At 42.4% G+C, this 17,436-nt stretch overlaps 1 protein-coding gene across 3 annotated transcripts in view; it reads left to right on the top strand.

Annotated features, from left to right (window-relative positions):
- Positions 1–17,436, top strand: part of LOC134539252 (cuticlin-4) — a 156,534-nt gene that overhangs the window by 122,052 nt on the left and 17,046 nt on the right. For all 3 annotated transcript variants that reach the window (XM_063381067.1, XM_063381069.1, XM_063381068.1), the window contains exon 4: positions 4,994–5,205. In XM_063381067.1, coding sequence (XP_063237137.1) covers positions 4,994–5,205 — 212 coding nt within the window. The remainder of the gene's footprint in view (positions 1–4,993; positions 5,206–17,436) is intronic.

Here is a 17,436-nt window from a genome sequence, read left to right as displayed (position 1 = left end):
TTATGTTATGTATATTTCTTTTAATTCTCAGATTTACCTCCTACGTTGAATTTTTTCCCGCCAGTTTCAGATATGCTCATTGTACGCTTGCGCCGCATCTATCTCTCTTCCACTCGATTGGAACAACCATCGATTTGACTTTTTCGAGGCACATTAAAATTGATACACTCCCATTCGTTTACTACTTTTCCTATCATTGTCCTATCCTTAACAGATTAAAACAGATTGGAAGAAGTTAAATTGCAAACATGTATAAAAGTTATAGTTAAAATAATCTCTTCGTTAAAGTAATAAACATATTTGAAATAATGAGTGCAAATAAAAGTAAATTTATCAATTAAATTATAGATTTCATTTCACTCCTTCTTTGTATCCATACAAAATAGTGATAATTCAATAAAAGTGATTCAATTTTATTCATAAAAGTATGCAATAATTTCATCAATGTTTTGTTATGACGTTGTCACGTTAAACTATCGTCCGTAAACCGACTTTACAGACAACCAATTTTTTATTGTGAATATTTGTGGCATAACAACACATGTAAGGAAGTTATTGCGTTAAAATTTTAGAAATATACCTTAAATAAATTAAATATTTTAAAAAACGCGAGTCTTTCAGTACTCGCCAGAGATGTGTAACATATAACCTCGGTAACGAGCAAATTCATGTGTTCTCTTGGTAACAAATGCACTCATCATACGAAACTCGGACACGGAATATAACGTAAAATTCTTTAAAATAATGCCAAGCGTGATGAATATACGCAAATTGTGTTTTCAGCTACATTTATAGATGTGAATCACGCGTAGTTTCCGCAACCGCCGCTAGAATTCACTGGCGGACCAAAAATAAATTTTAATTATATAATGAAACTGCTACGGTGAAGGCGAAAAAGACTTGGGAAAATTATAAACAGGAATTTCATCAACATTACTGCTCATCTTGTTAAAAATAAATCATACAGTTAATGCTACAAAGGTTTCCTTTGTCTTTGCGAAATTTGGTCCGCGCCATCCGCCACAGATGGCAGCACCGTGGTTACACATTTACGTTCCCTGCGACTTCCGTTACATTCTCGAAATTACTCCCACCGGATGACGTATACCGAGAGCTATGATGTTAAACATTAAATAAAAAAAATTATCAATATGTCAAGTGCGACTTATCCTTAAAAAACATGTCGCAAGACGTGCGACTCTGACCTTTCCCGCACGGGCGATGCGCCGATCGGACGGCGTCACGGGGGAATCCCCGCTTCTTCCCGTCCTCGTCACGTGATCGCCCGCCGAGACCGGTGGAAGAATAGCTTCTCCGCCTGTTGCCTGTCCGGGAGTCCTTGGTTCCCGCCTGGTCAGGGGTGTACCTGCGTCAGCGAGGCGGGGTGGTGTGACACTCGCCGCAGGGCCGGCGCGTCCACACAGGCGAACCAGGCAACCGCCCAGGGCGCCAAGTAGCTGGGGGCGGCGCAGCACGACACATAACACCTGATATAATATGTTTAACTATTATTGAAACTAGATGAAAATGGGTTTTTGTAACAGTTCGGAATGTTTATATTGATATAAGTAATTATTTAAAGTCCACGGTGACCTGTTTATGATTTGTAATAAGTAAAAAAGTAAAAAAAAAAACAAGCCTGCTTACATTTGATTGTTGACAAAATCTTAGGCTTACGTGATGTATTTTGAGGCAAGGAATTTTTTTTTTTTAGGGTGTCCGGCCCGGGGGGGGGGGGGGGGGGGAGGCATTCTGGTTTTTCGCCTAGGGCGCCAATTTACCTTGCACCGGCCCTGACTCGCCGGTGCTTCTAGCGCAGTGTCGCCTCTAACGCCGGCATTCCAAGACAGAAATAAGCGAGTGTAGAATATGCTACACGTATTCCACTAAACCACATTCCTACCGCACGATGGGAAACGGCCAGTCCCCCCCCCCCCCCCTTTTTTTTTTTTTTTTTTTAGGGAACGGATTTTTGGTGTACACATCCGTTGGCGTTCATTTCCTCAAATTCCGCGCATGCGCAGAGATATCTACCCCCCCCCCCCCCCGGCCCAGATGGCGGACCCGCGTCTGACGTCATTAACTCGTGTATAGTCACTTTCGTGATCATCGGGGGACGTACCACGCGTGTTGTTGTGCCAAATGAAACTTTATGATCGCGAAACTATCCTGCAATACATTCTGTGCACTTTAAATGGCCATTACAAAACAAAAAACTACCGCACCTTTAAAAGTACTTGAGAATATTAGAACGGTCATTCTATTTTTTGTGTATGATGGTGCTTCTATATCTAGTATTTCTGCAGTAAGAATTGTATCGATGGTTGCCGAACGTCCGCTAGAATGAGATGGAACCAGTTTATAGCCTCGCGCAGGGTAACGTTTATTATAACGGTTGCCGATTTGTTTCCTTGCTAGGATTCGGTTTGGAGTTTGGACACGTTCTAGGAAACGGCCCAAGAGTTTTATCCTGACAAGGCAGTGCTTCTTCGCTATACCTCACCCGAACGACTTGGAATACCGCCCTAAGTGCAAGACTCTGAACTAGCGCGCTGTCTCTTCGTCGTGCATAGGACAACCATGAGATGTGAGCGGCAACTGTAAAGAAGATAAAGGTGTAATTCAAAGTCCCTTGGGTGCTTTCAAAGATCTTTACCAGGTGAAAATTTCCGAAATCGCACTTTTAGCCATTTTCAGTCTCCTGGAAATACAGTTTAAAAACTGAATACGGAACTACCCATCTGCCGTCAGCGTATTCTCGAATGCTTTTCCTGACAAACACCGCATCGGATATCGTCAGCAGTTTTTATGTTGCGTGGATTCTTCTGAAACTATGCACACCGTGTGCGTGTGCCCGGGTAGGTGTGGCCCCTTAACTTAGGGCTCAGTCTGACATGACGAGATGCTCGTTTTATTTTCTCTGCTAGAGAAGGCCATTCAGGAATCGTTTTCTACTGAATGGTTGTGATTCGTGTACCGACAGTGGACAGGTACATGGAGGAAACTAAATTAGTTACGAAACACAGACGATGCCAGGGAATTCCAGAGAGGCAGGATGACAAACCCCCCCCCCCCCCCCCCTCCTTTCTCTCTATCGACGGGAGATATGCCCATTGACGATAGAATAAATATTCATGTAAACTTACAGATATTTTTAAATTTGTACATTTTCATGAAAACTATTGTACCACTAAGAAATAGTGCTCGCAGCAATACTGGTTTCGGATTCTTAGGCTTATGATTTGTTTTGTACCGGTAACTCCAATAGTTAAAGTTACTTGTAAACCGTTCCCTGAATAAATTTCCAGTATTAAATACCCAAAATAAAGTCAAATTGTTGAATAGTCGAATAAATATTATTTTCCATGGTTTAAAAACAATTATTTTTGAACGAAACATGAATCAAAATAAGCGCCAATTTTCGAAAGAAATACTCAGTGTTATCTCGAAAAACTTATTTAATGTATGCAAAAATAACCATAGCCATGTGTTGTACAAAGTTACAACAAGTTTCTTGTAGTATTTAAAAACCATTTCTTGGCAACTAGTTTCGTAAAAGTGCAGAATTTTTTTATTCTGTGTATAGGAGTTTTAACACGCGTATAGACTTGAATTATTTCGTTAAAAAAAAATAAACGTTCTCGTAATAGGCGTTAAAATTGAAAGGCAGGCTATGTTTCAGTTAAAATATTTTTGTAGTTGTCGACAGGGGTAATGGTCAAAAGTCGAATCCAAAAAAAAAGTTAACACTAGCTGGTGACGCACTGTATAACAATTCTCTCGGAGGTACCGTATGACAACATCTTGGAAGTGAAAGGTTAGCCTGACCTTCTTGGTCCTCAGACTTGTCGTAGGTAAGTGCATACTTTCTTGGCCTTGACCTCTTCGACGCTTGCATTTATCTGCGCGCTTCAATTGGCTAGAGAACGCAACCCAGTTGTAATGTGGCATCTGGCTCATCTTCGAGATCTGATTCAAGGGCTGGGTCTCCCGCAGAAATTACCACATTTAGCTGTAATGGAGAGAAAAAAATTCATTTTATGTTAGTTATCAGTGAATGTTTGCGATGCCTTGTTCATCAATGTACACTTAAAGTGCCTTTCATATACGTATATACGTTGTTGCCAGATGGATCATTTGTACGTAATCTAGAATCAATGAAGTGTTTGGAATGCTATTCCATTTTAAAATCACTCACCAATTACTAATCACAGTCACAATCACCATTTGTTGTTATTTGAGATTAAGTTGATGCGCTGCAGCAGCATCTAGCGGCGAGTTACAAATAAAATAGATGGCATAAAAACTTTCTCCATGAAAAACAAACAACACATCGATGTGCCAACTTACATGGCAATCGGTCAAACGGTGTCGGAGTTTATCAATTTCATACATACCGACATCCTATTTTGTGTTTGTGTTGTTGTCGTCGAGGAGAGTGTGGTTGTTGAGGACAGTGTTGTGAATGTTGTTGAGGAGAGTGTGATTGTCGAAGAGAGTGTGGTTGTTGAGGACATTGTTGTGAGTGTTGTTGAGGAGAGTGTTGATGAGGAGAGTGTGGTTGTCGAGGACAGTGTTGTGAGTGTTGTTGAGGAGAGTGATTGTCGAAGAGAGTGTGGTTGTTGAGGACATTGTTGTGAGTGTTGTTGAGGAGAGTGTTGATGAGGAGAGTGTGGTTGTCGAGGACAGTGTTGTGAGTGTTGTTGAGGAGAGTGATTGTCGAAGAGAGTGTGGTTGTTGAGGACATTGTTGTGAGTGTTGTTGAGGAGAGTGTTGATGAGGAGAGTGTGGTTGTCGAGGACAGTGTTGTGAGTGTTGTTGAGGAGAGTGATTGTCGAAGAGAGTGTGGTTGTTGAGGACATTGTTGTGAGTGTTGTTGAGGAGAGTGTTGATGAGGAGAGTGTGGTTGTCGAAAGGAGTGTTGTGAGTGTTGATGAGGAGAGTGCTGTTGTCGAGTAGAGTGCTGTTGTTGAGGAGAGCGGTGTTGTTGCAGCGACCACCGAGGTGGCGCAGGACGTGCGCATCGACTGCAGCAGCCGCGACATCACGGTGGCCATCAAGACGAAGGGCGGCGCCTTCAGCGGCCTGGTGTACCCCAAGGGGCTGTCCAAGAACTCGAGCTGCCTGGCCGAGTACGTGCGCCAGCGCAGCCCGGTGCGCTACAAGCTGCCGCTGCGCTCCTGCAACACCATGAGCACGGACCTGGTGAGCGCTTCTCGCCGTGCGTCACGTCACGCGGCGGTGGAACCTTTGAATATATATGCTGTATAGAAGTCGCCAGCCCAGGTTAAAATTTCTAATTCGGTTTGAGGTAGTTGGTTAATTCACCGCCGCAATCGCCACCATCTCTAGGGCATCGACTTGTGGTGGTCCCTAGCGGACAAGTGTCGAGTCCTTTCGACAATCTGTCCCCGAGTGTTTCATGCCCCGAAAACTAAAAACTAGTCTGGAAACACGAGTTTCTTAGCCATTTTCACTCTTCCAAATAAACACGGAAACAGATCTCCTCATACAGTGGCGTAGCAAGCGGGTGGCAGGGATGGCCCCCGCCAGGGGCGCCGGAGCAGGGGGGGGGGGGGGGCACCGCCGCGACGGTTTCGCGGTTACTGAACGCTCCCCCCCCCCCTCTGTTTTAATCCAAGAGGGGGCGCCATTTTCAAGTCTGGCCAGGGGCGCCAGTCACCTCAGCTACGCCACTGCTCCTCAATTCGCCTACCCGGGCGCACACACACGCGGTGCGCAGAGCTTCAGGAAGAAAAAAACAACGCGATTTCAAAACTACTCAAGATATCCGAGCGGGGTCTGCTTGCGAAAAGCATTTAAGAGTTCGCTGACGGCCGAAAAGAACTTTTGATTTCGGATTAAGTTTTTAAACGGTTTTTTTTAGAAGAGTTAAAATGACCAAAAGACGTATTTTCAGAGTAGTTTTTTGGGCGTAAAACAACCGGTACAGATTCTTTGAAAGCACTTAAGAGACTTGCATCACACCTTTATCTTTATTTCTACGTCATATAACGTTACGGCCACCGCTCAAATTGCACACTTTTCCTATGGACGACGAAAAGACTGCGCGCCAGTTCTTGCGCTTAGAGGCTATACCGCGCTAGAAGCACCAGCGAGCGTCGCACTTATCATCCCGCCTCGCTAACACACATAACACCCCTTACCTTAGTCTGTTCTCCTGCTTAGAGACACGCGAGAAGGTATCGATACTCTTTAATCAATACATGAGTCCATTTTGGCCGGTATCGAATTGAAAAATCATGACATATTTTATACACACACACACAGGTGTAGATCGGGAGGGGGAGGGGGCTGGCCCCCCACGGAATCAAAATCCTCCTCACTGAGGGGGCCGCTTGAGGTTATAAAATCTTAACTGTGAAACGAAAAAATCTCCCCCCCCCCCCCCAATTTTTCTCTACTGGGGATCTTAAATCTTACAAATTTTTTGCTGTGTGTGTATATATAATTGTATTGGAATGAGTTGGAAGTTGTGCGAAATCTGGTTGTATGTTGTCAATTCCAATAATTCCATTAACTTATATGTAGTTGAGTGAGTGAGGGAGAGCGAAAACCTTTACGAAACTTCGTTCGCTCGCTTTCATTCCTTTCGCCTGTGAAAAAAAAAAAAAAAAAAAAAAAAAAAAAAAAAAAAAAAACCAACCTTAAGTGTCTAAGGAAAAGTATGGATACCTTGAGCTAGAGGTATCGATACCGTGTCTGTAGCTGCAGCATCTTCCTCCTCTCTTCTTGTCCTCTTCCCCCCCCCCCCCTCCTTCTACCTTTTCTCTGCCAATGCCGGCGTGGACCACGTCATCGACTGGAAATAACTTGGACTCGCTGGAAGAGCAAGAGAGGAAATGAATAAAAGAAGCTGTCCGCCCCGTGTTGCCGCGTTTCCCCGGGCCTTCGGCCCCGAGCAGGCCTGCCACTCTCGGTGGCAGGCTTGCCAACCTGCTAGCGCGGCGGGGGTTTTTGTCAGCGGGAGGAGACCTCAACGCACGACTCAGAAAATAACCCTACTTTAAGTCGTTGTGAGTGTCCAAGATTGTTGTTTTCGTCCTTAATACATGTTTTACGATGTACCAGACATTAATCAGTCTTTACCTTGTGCAGAAATACAGCTGTTTTTGTGCAAGATTAGATGTAAAAACTATTTAGACTCGTAGGTTGATTCACAATTTTAAAAAAAATAGTAACTTCAACAGTAGGTCGTGCGCACAAGATTTTACCGCCATGTTTTCGAACCCACTGATCCACGACACACACGGAACGGTTTGCGTGCGTGGGAGATAGGTCCTGTGTTTATGCTATGGACAAGAACATGGAAGGGTGCCATTTCTGTGGGAGTTGTAACCTTAAAATTAATAATCTTATTGTGGTAGGAAATTATCGAGATGTAAATTTGCTCAGGTAATTCTTAACCACGTGGTTCTTTAGGTAAATGATTCAAGTACTGAAAAGGTTTTTTTTGTTGTTTTAGGTTTTTTTAAAATATTATTTACTACCTAAAACATTTTGCTTAACCTATCATATCTTAACATAATCTACGAGTGGTAAATTTTGTTTATTGATTGCTGGTAAGTCGTCTTGGAGCATAATAGGTACTTAAAGTACTTCATTTCACCTCCCATGTGCTCGACCGTTCTGTGTGTTGTTGTGGATCAGTGGGTTCGAAAACATGGTGGTTCAAATCTTGTGCACACAACCTACCGTCGCTGTTACTTATATATATATTTTTTTCTTTCGATGGTTGATCCAGCCCAAGGCCCTAAGTAGTTTTTACATTTAATATTGCCACAAAAAAAATGCTGTATTTCTAGGATCATAAAAGTTGGCGCGTAATCCAAAGTGCTGGTCCAAAAACCCTTTGAATCGAGTTTACATGATTTCAAAGATTTCACTGTCTCGTATGATGACGCGAATTCACCAGAAATCCATCGTTAGTATTTATGAAACTAACCAAAGATGAATTAGTTATGAAATAATGCCAATATTTCTTAAGATAAATTAGAGAGAAAAAAACCATCGTCGTTACCGAGATTAGATGTCACACACATCACTGACGACTACCGAGAGACTGGCTCACGTGATAAGTTTCGGGTGAAAATGCTGTTAGCAATAAATAGTCTTGTATTTTTTCGTCCTACTGCCAGGGTGAACTCAAGCGTTAAAAATAATGTCTCGAAAATCGAATAGGCGCCCTGGTAGGCCGGGCCACATTAAATCTCCACCACCACCACCACCACCCCACCCCTTTCCCACCTTTTCGTCAACGCACACACTACCATCTTGACGTCCAAGCCTGATAGTAAGAACTACTTCAAGACTTGGAATGTTCTCACTACGTCAGTTAAATCCCGCGCAGCCTCGTCGGGCCAGTTGCAGCCTTCGAGAAGTTTCCAAACCTTAACCGACGAGGCAAGGTCTTCTCCGGTGGAGCGGCGAGGCGCGACAGACGCGGCCGGCTCTGGACAGCGGCCCCTGGCGGCCGCTAATCGACCGGAAGCGTCCAAGACACGCAACACTCGCTGCGAGGCTGGAAAGGGAATCGTGGATCAGCCGTCGAATTTTTTCTCTCTCAACAAAACGACGTTCGAGAAGAAATGATGAAAACCTACGTACAATCAAAACGTTTGTTCGGGAATTAATTATTTTCGTGCGATTTTTTAAAGTTTGTTTCTACTCGTAATGGTTTCTCATTTGGCGAATATTGTTTATGACGTCAGGAGCAGATGGTACCAGCTCCGGTCAGACAGATCATCTTCACGCGACTGCAACAATCAGCACACATGACGTCATAGATCACGTGAACCAATCAAATGCTATATAGGCATCCGCACCATCTGCTCCAGCACGGGCGGATCCAACTTAGATTTTAGAATGGGGAAGGAGGGGTGGGATGGGGAATTTGTGGATGGCACCGGATTCTTGGGTGGCAGGTAGGAAATACTTCCCAGTTAAATGGTGAGTCAAAAATTTTAAAAGTAATATTGTGAATTTCCAACGCATTGCAATTTATTTATTTTTAATATATATTTATAGTGACTTTTAGTTATTGTGGTTATGAAATGGGGGGGGGGGGGAGGAAGGGGGGGGGGGGCGCACCTCCCGTAAGACCGAAACTCACTCCGACACATCGAGGCCCTCACACACGATCAGTCCAGCTCCCAGTTCGGACCGAGCAGTTCGTACCGACAGTTTGGACTGGACTGAAGTCTCCACCCACGCACGATCAGCCTTGTGGTGGCTGTATGGTTCCGTCGTAGCATATGGAAGAAACTTTGGATGTTTTTCAGTTGCACTTTTGGTTACAAAAAGGGGGGGAAAAAATAGCAAAGCGGTCAAAGAGGATAAACAAAGATGTCTGCCACGACACGACAAAAATGTCAGCTGATGGACTGTTTGGACTGACATACTGGACAGGCGAGACGGTGTTCCCACACACGGCAGTTCGGACTGGGGATTTCTCGAGCCCCGCAGTCAGATTCGATGGGAAGCCATCAGTTCCGACTGATCAGGCTACCGTAGGACCTCCACCGGACCACGGGTTCACTGGGTGATTGAGGGGTCCCAGTGGGATGTGGGAGATTGGGGTTGGCATCAGCAGAGCTGATAACGTCTAAGAGCTTAGGACACAGCCAATTGTCTGGTTAGCTGAGTGAGGCAGGGGGTGACGGTGGTGTCTAAGCTGGGATGGGTAGCCTCGGCATCTGGGCATAGCCGGATCTCCAACACCTCTCCCGTTTCGCGTATACGGCGTATCCGTATCCACGCCCGTGGGGGCCCCTAGGCCGGTAGGGCTCACGCCAAGAGGGCTGGGTTACCAAACCAAAAGGGGGAGGAATCCCTTATGCAGTTATACCTTTGAATATATATACTGTATAGAAGTCGCGAGTGGATAGGATTTACTCTACGTTTTTCAGAAGCGTATGATGAGCAGCTTGGGAACTTCACCGCTGCAGTGCGCTGCCGTAACGCCCTGTATCGTCTTAGTTGTTATTTACACGTTAGAGCGCAGCACTGTCGCCCGCTGTCATTCCCCGCACCCCCCACCTATCATTCACTGCAGCTCAAGGTCGTTCAACGGGAGGGGGAAGGAAGGGGTGTTTGAAGAGTTCGACACTTGTCCGCTAGGGACCACCACAAGTCGATGCCCTAGAGATGGTGGTGATTGCGGCGGTGAATTAACCAACTACCTCAAAACCGTGTTAGAAATTTTAACCTGGGCTGGGGACTTCTATACAGTATATATATTCAAAGGTTATACTGATCAGGCCACGACTGTTGGTGTGTGCGGGCCTTCACTCGTGGCTCGCCCGCCCCGGTCACTTCTGGCAACGCCGCGCGCCGTTGCCCCCAGACGTCTCCGTATATGGAAGAAGACACGCTGCCCGGACGACAACGTACCAACTCGCACGACGGCCTCCGTCCAACTGGAGCCGCAGCTGCGTGTTACTGACTCTGTCGCGGAAACACTTTGGGGAACAAAGTCCCTAGACTTCCACGGCCGTTGTCTGGCTTCCGAAACCCTCCGTGGGAGAATTCCACCCTGAAGATACGTCTGCAGTATCGGCTGAAACGTCGGTCCAGCGGACTTCCCATTTCTTCATTAGGATACAGCCTGTCTCCCTGAATATGGCGGCTGCAATTTCGACCGAAACATCATGAAGTGAACTTCCAATACCCTCAATAATAGACTGCCTCCCTTCCTGACGACTGCAAAGTCGACCGAAACGTCAGCCAACAGAACTTCCAAGACCCTCAGTTGGTTACAGCTACCCTAAAGATGGTGACTTCAGTGCCGATCGAAACGTTCGTGAAGGGAACTTCCAATACCATCATTATCATTACGAGACTACCTGTCACCCTGAAGATGGCGACTTAAATGTCGACCGAAACGTGTGTCTACCGAACTTCGAAGATCCCCAGTTAGAGACTTCCACCCTGAAGATACGATTGCAGTATCGGCCGAAACGTTAGGAAATAAACTTCCCAGACTCTCAGTAGGAGAAGGCTACTCTGATGATGGCGACTGCAGTGCCGACCGAAACGTTAGTGAACTCTTAAGAAAATAATTCTTCGAGCAGTATTCCTCAATTTTACGTGTGTTAGTACGGTCTGTATTTAGATTCGTGGCCCATATTATCATATTGTAACTATACGGTTCATAGGTATTACTTTTAACCAAAAGAAAGAGTAAATATGTATCCCTGGTCGAAATAATGTGCGATTATTTTGACAGGCGCTGCAAGAAGTATCTAGACTTTGACAGCTGAGTATTGTGACTTAATAAATAAATTTAGTACACATTAATTTAACACCCGACTAGCTAAACATATAGGCCTATAAATAATTATTTAGTTAGTTTTATGTTAGTTTTATAAAAAAAATATTCAGCTGTCAAAGTTTAAATGTTTGTTGCAGTACCTGTCAAAAATATTAATTTGTCATGCACAGAGTGTACCAAGGGCGTAGGGTGTATTTGGGGGCAGGGGGTGGTTTTTTGTTTATATCTCTGTCCGTAATTTGCAGTATAACTTAATGACATTTTAATGGACCAATTGACAGTCTAAATTGTGCTATTTTTGCATATAATCTAAGACAGCATGAGTTACAAAAAAACTGGCTGCATACGAGACAGGCATTATGTATTATACGTTTATTAAATAATTAATTTTACTCTTACCTCCTGAAAACGGTAAACTTAAATGTGACACAAAGACTGTTTCTTTAATTCTTAAATGTTTACTATAACCCGTAATGCAAAAAGCTGCTATACCCTAGGCTGTTGTTCTACATGTCAAATGTTTAAAAGTAATCCATATAGCCAGGTTGGAAATAAAATTAATAGCAAATTACTGGCGTCAATAAAAAAATATATTCAAAATGTGATTTCCAGTTTAGGGTTAGAGCAATACGATGTCTGTGAACATTTGCATTTTGTATTTTATTTCGCTTACACTAGACACTAGAGGACCGACAATATGGTTCCGTAGGGCCTTGTAGTATATAATCGCTAAAGATTTCGTTTGAAGCAGATTTTTTAAATCATGGTGACTTTTATAAAAAAAACCCTTTCAGATACATTTTATTCCCCTGTTAAATTTTACAAAAAAAAAAAAATTAAGATAAAAGTCTTAACAGTTTTCACACTTCGCACGACGGGACTGCACAGCATGATGAGAGGAAAGTACATTGTGAGAATGTTGCTTGCTTCTTCGAGAGATACTTAGTGATGTCGCCCGTTCTTTAACAAAGGCGAGACGTGCTCGTGTCTTAGTCGTACGTTAAAATCTCCAGCCGCCGCGAAATGTGTGCAGCCGACGCTTTTGGCTTCACTTTCCCTCCAGCACGTGTGGTCCATCTGGATTCTTCCGAGCATCTTTTATTCCCGCGTGGGAGATGCGTCGTTGTTGCTCCGGCGCGTGTGTTTTGTGCTCCCTTCCCTCCCCTTTCTCCAACTAGTGGTAGTACGTGACTCCCAGCATGCCTCGCGCGCGCGGGGGACGGGGGAAGAAGGGCCCTCTGGAGGTCACGGCCGGGAAGGGCCGACCGGCCCGCCACAAAACAACCACCGCGCCATCCATCCCCGAGTCGGAGGTCACCTTCCCAGGAAGTCCTCCGACCCGCGATCGCCCGGGAGGACTGTCCGCTGGCCTCTCAGGTCGAAATTTTTCCTTGCGCGTCTACGAAAACATTCCTTTTTGATGTAATTGCAGAAAAGTGGTTAAGTGTAAGAAAAGGCGTACCGCCTTAACTTCGCCACCAATAAAGACGATAAATAAAGAAAAAAAAATATTAATTTTTGGAAACCAGTTGCCAAGAAATAGTTTTTGTTAACACTACAAGAAAGATATTGCAACTTTGTACAACATGGCTATGTTTGTTATTGCATGTATGAAATACGTTTTTTCCGAGATGATGCAGAGCACATTCCTTTCGTAGATTGACGCATGATTATATATATATATATATATATATATATATATATATATATATATATATATATATATAAAGCATATTTAAAAAAAACATGGGAAAGATAATTGGATATTTTGACGTGATAACGTCTTATAAATCGATGAACGCCGGCTGCACGCACGAAAAAGCATGGCTCATTGTCACGTTCCGCCTGAGCAGAGCGTGCAAGAACCGGCCAACCACCGTGTAAGAAAATTTTCAAAAACTGTAAATAATATTTGAAAATTAAAAAGTATGCAATTTTTCATCAATGTTTTCTTATGACGTTATCGCGTAAAATTATCGTCCGTAAACCGTCTTTACAGACAACCCCCTTTTTTTTCAACAATATGACTTTTTTTTGTTGTATCATGCTCATTGTGCGCGCAGTTGATACTGGAAAGCTATTCAGGAAACGGTTTACAAATAATTTTTAGCTATTGGAGGTACTGGGACTAACACAAAGCATAAATGCCCGGGTAAGAATCCTAACCCAGTATTACTGCGAACTTGCAAATTTTACATGAATATTTCTGTTCCATTTACAGGGAAATGAAAATATTACAGCGACGGTTCAGCATTGTGTGTTATGTTTTACTTCACTTAAGTAACGCGGAAGGCAGTGGCCAGCCACTGCAGAATCACTCTGCCATGTGTCATCCTCTCGTGCATCATCGTGCTGCTACCTGGTCACCGTGCTCGGAACTGAGCAGTAAGGACAACTGCACAGATAATACGTTTTAGTAAACAGCAGCAGCTACGACAGAATATAGGTTCACTATCCGATACTATTGGTATGGACAGGAAAAAAAAATTCGCGGAATCATTTCGTGACACGTCAGAATTTAAATAATTACACCTCTGAGCTGCTTCTGTATTGGATCACCGTTAATCTTGGAGGACTGCGGACCTAAAAGAGACCCCCGGTCAAAGAAGTGTCGAATCACAAGTAAGCGGGTTGAGACGCCTCACGGGTCAGCAGCCAATGGACAGGTGACGGTTGATCGAGCATGCAGAGGATCCTGAAGTCTAGCCTGGGGGTCATTGAACCCGCGTATTTTTTTCTAACTCTGCACGTGTTCTAGAGATACGGAAATTTCGCGCATTCATTAATTTGTAGAGACTGTAAAAATTCGCGCTTTGCATGACCTCTCGGATAGACTCCATAATCCCCAACACACTCGTTCAAATGCCACCTGCTTATTGGCTACTGACTCGTGATACCTGTCAACTGGGACGCTTGCGATTCGATGCTTTTTTTGGTTGAAGGTTTTTCATTGGCTCAAAGTCCTTCAGATAAACTGTGAACCAATCAGAGAAGCAATATAAAGGTACAGTTGTTTGGATTCTATCATATCGTGAAATGAATCCGCGAATTTTTCCGGTCTCTATTAATTTGCAATTTGAAATGAGAACATGAACACTAACGCACTGTGCTCATGATTGGACCGCAGTTCTTTAGACACGCTCCTCCTACGACCGCGAGCCAACGATGCCCAGGTAGTGCCAATTAAACAAAGATTTTTAAAAAAATGTTCGCTAATAAATAAACCAATGGGAAAGCAAGCAGGGGTTGAGCACACCCATGACTTTGAATTCTACGTTGAGGCCGGACGTAGGTACCAGCAAAATTTCTGTCTCTCTAGTGATTCCACATGTTCAGTTACTTTTATTTGCCACGCATATTTTGGAATACTGGAGTACTAAATATTTCAACGAGTGTACATTGACCCACACGTGACAACTTTTGTCTCGTGTGTTACACTAAATAGTAATCTAAAACTTACCGAAGATTCTCTCTTGGGTTCTCTTCTACAGCTCGTTAGATAGCAAGCAAACATTCTGAATATAATATTGTTAATATTAAAACTGAAAAATCGCTTTTAGTTTTTTCAGACTTGTAATCGTACATTTGTTAATGTAGATAAACGATTGTAAATGCATGTCCCACCCGTGACAGCTGTCGTTTATTTCCCCTCTCCCTAATTCAAAGGCAAAATTAAAAAAAAATTGGTTGTCTGTAAAATCGGTTTACGGACGATAGTTTAACGTGACAACGTCATAACAAAACATTGATGAAATGATTGCATACTTTTATGAATAAAATTAAATCATTTTTATTGAATTATCACTATTTTGTATGGATACAAAGAAGGAGTGAAATGAAATATTTAATTTAATTCAACTATGTTTATTACTTTAACGAAGAGATTATTTTAACTATAACTTTTATACATGTTTGCTATTTAACTTCTTCCAATCTGTGTTATTCTGTTAAGGATAGGACGATGATAGGAAAAGTAGGAAACGAATGGGAGTGTTTCAAGTTTAATGTGCCTCGAAAAATTCAAATCGATGGTTGTTCCAATCGAGTGGAAGAGAGATAGATGCGGCGCAAGCGTACAATGAGCGTAACGGGACACAGCGTAACGGGACAATGTGCGTAACGGGACAATGAGTCATCCCTTTTCGTACGTGTAGCCGGCGTTCATCGATTTATTAGACGTTATCACGTCAAAAAATAATTTTTATTGAAATAAATTATCTTTTTAATGTTTTCCCATAACTGGAAAATTAGCTCAACTGAATGACACAAGACAGTGGAGTTACTGTATACTACTACACTGTTAGAAATTACAGTAAATTTACGGACTTATCAACGAAGAATTTAGCTCGAATAAACGAAGAGTTCTTCATAATTTAAAATAACTGAATCTTCCTAGAAACTACGCCGTATTTTATCTACCCAGTAGAATGTTTCGTTGTAAACAAAGGTAAGCACACAAGTAGACAAATTTAAGAGCGTTCTTGCTGTAGACTTAACCAGTTTTTGAATGTTTTGGTAATTTACGAAGGATTTCCTTTAAGATTCATGTCCAAAGCACGCGAACTCAGATTATGAAGTACTATTTTAAGAACTAAAATAGTAAAGAAAGCAGTAAATTTACGAAGATCCTTACATAATTTGTAACCATCGTTATTTATTAAATTGAAGGTAAAAACTTTTAACTGTGTAAGCGTTAACGACACTTTAAAGTAGCAAATGCATCACTATGTACGGTTATTATAGCAGTGGCTTAATGAGGCACTTGGATGAAAAAGAAATATATATTTTTTTAAAGAGTATTTCACAAGAAAACTTTCTCTTAGCGGTTCATTAATTCTGCCAAGTTCTTTGGCTGTAAAACAGGATACTATAAAAACAATGTACAATGCTGTCTTACCTCTGCCACGGCTACCTAACAGATTTAGGGACAGGTCGTAGGGTATGTTGCTTAAGTGGGCTCAGTTAAATTGTTTGAGGTTATTTGTGCCCACACCAGCGGTTTTTTTTTTAATTTTAATTTTTTAAGTTATTACATGGAAACCCAATAGCCTCCTACGGTAGATAGGGTTTCAACAGGGCGACGGAAGACTATCATACTGGAAAACTACCATAATAGAAGTATTCCGCCTGGCCTCTTCGAAAAAGGCGGAAAAGTACCATAACGGAAAACTCCCATAATTTCAAAGAACGAGGCGGAATTTTACCATATTTCCTTATACACTCCATGGAATGAGTACAGCTGCTTTGCTCTCGAAGTAGTGTGAAGAATACATCGCTAGGTAGCGCTGTTAACCCCCTAGTTTCTTCTTAGGTTAACTTAAAAGGTTACAGATAGCGCTTCTCACGGTGACTTTCTGTAGTTCCGTCATAAATTAACTCAACAGATCGCGCACTAATAGAAACAAATGTTTCCAAAAATGGGTTATAGGAAGCAGCACTGTATACTTATAACTACGATCTGTAAAAATAAAAATATGGTAGTTTTCCATCATGGCACATTTCCTCCTGTATTGACGGGGGTCGACGTAAGACTGCCATACTGTAAGACTGCCATTCTGGAACACTACCATACTGAAAGACTACCATAATCGAATAATTCCGCTGGGGGGGGGGGGGGGCGACGGAAAAGTGCCATAATGTAAAACTAACATAAGTTAAAACGCGATCATACAGTCCTAATACTCGAAAGACATGATTAAATTATGTATATTATCTTAGAAATAATTTGTATAAATAAGTAGCATACAAAGTCTTGTGATTCTAAGTAATGTTTTAACTTCAGATCACTAGTTGAAATGAAATGCTATCTAGTGACCGAAAATCATAATTACCTGACAACCAATGGTTAAGTAAGTAAAATATTGCATGATTTATATAATATGTTTGAAATTCCACGACAGATTATCACCATCATGTGTATAGTCATCTATCGTACTGAGGTGGCAATTCAATTGAGTTTATTTTACGTCATGTCTATCAAAAGAACGATAAACTAAACTTAAGCATGAATTATTTCACAAAAAAATGTTTGCGTTACTACATCTTTAATAATACCCACATTATGTTTCTGATGGGCTGTTGGGGTTAACTTTTTGTGGGCATAATACATGTTTTATACTATTACACTAGAAATATTACACATC

Source organism: Bacillus rossius, chromosome 15, assembly GCF_032445375.1.
Source record: "Bacillus rossius redtenbacheri isolate Brsri chromosome 15, Brsri_v3, whole genome shotgun sequence".
In the NCBI taxonomy this organism is placed as follows: Eukaryota; Metazoa; Arthropoda; class Insecta; order Phasmatodea; family Bacillidae; genus Bacillus; species Bacillus rossius.
The sequence above is the reverse complement of the archived record's forward strand: the minus strand, read 5'-3'. Positions and strand labels throughout refer to the sequence as shown.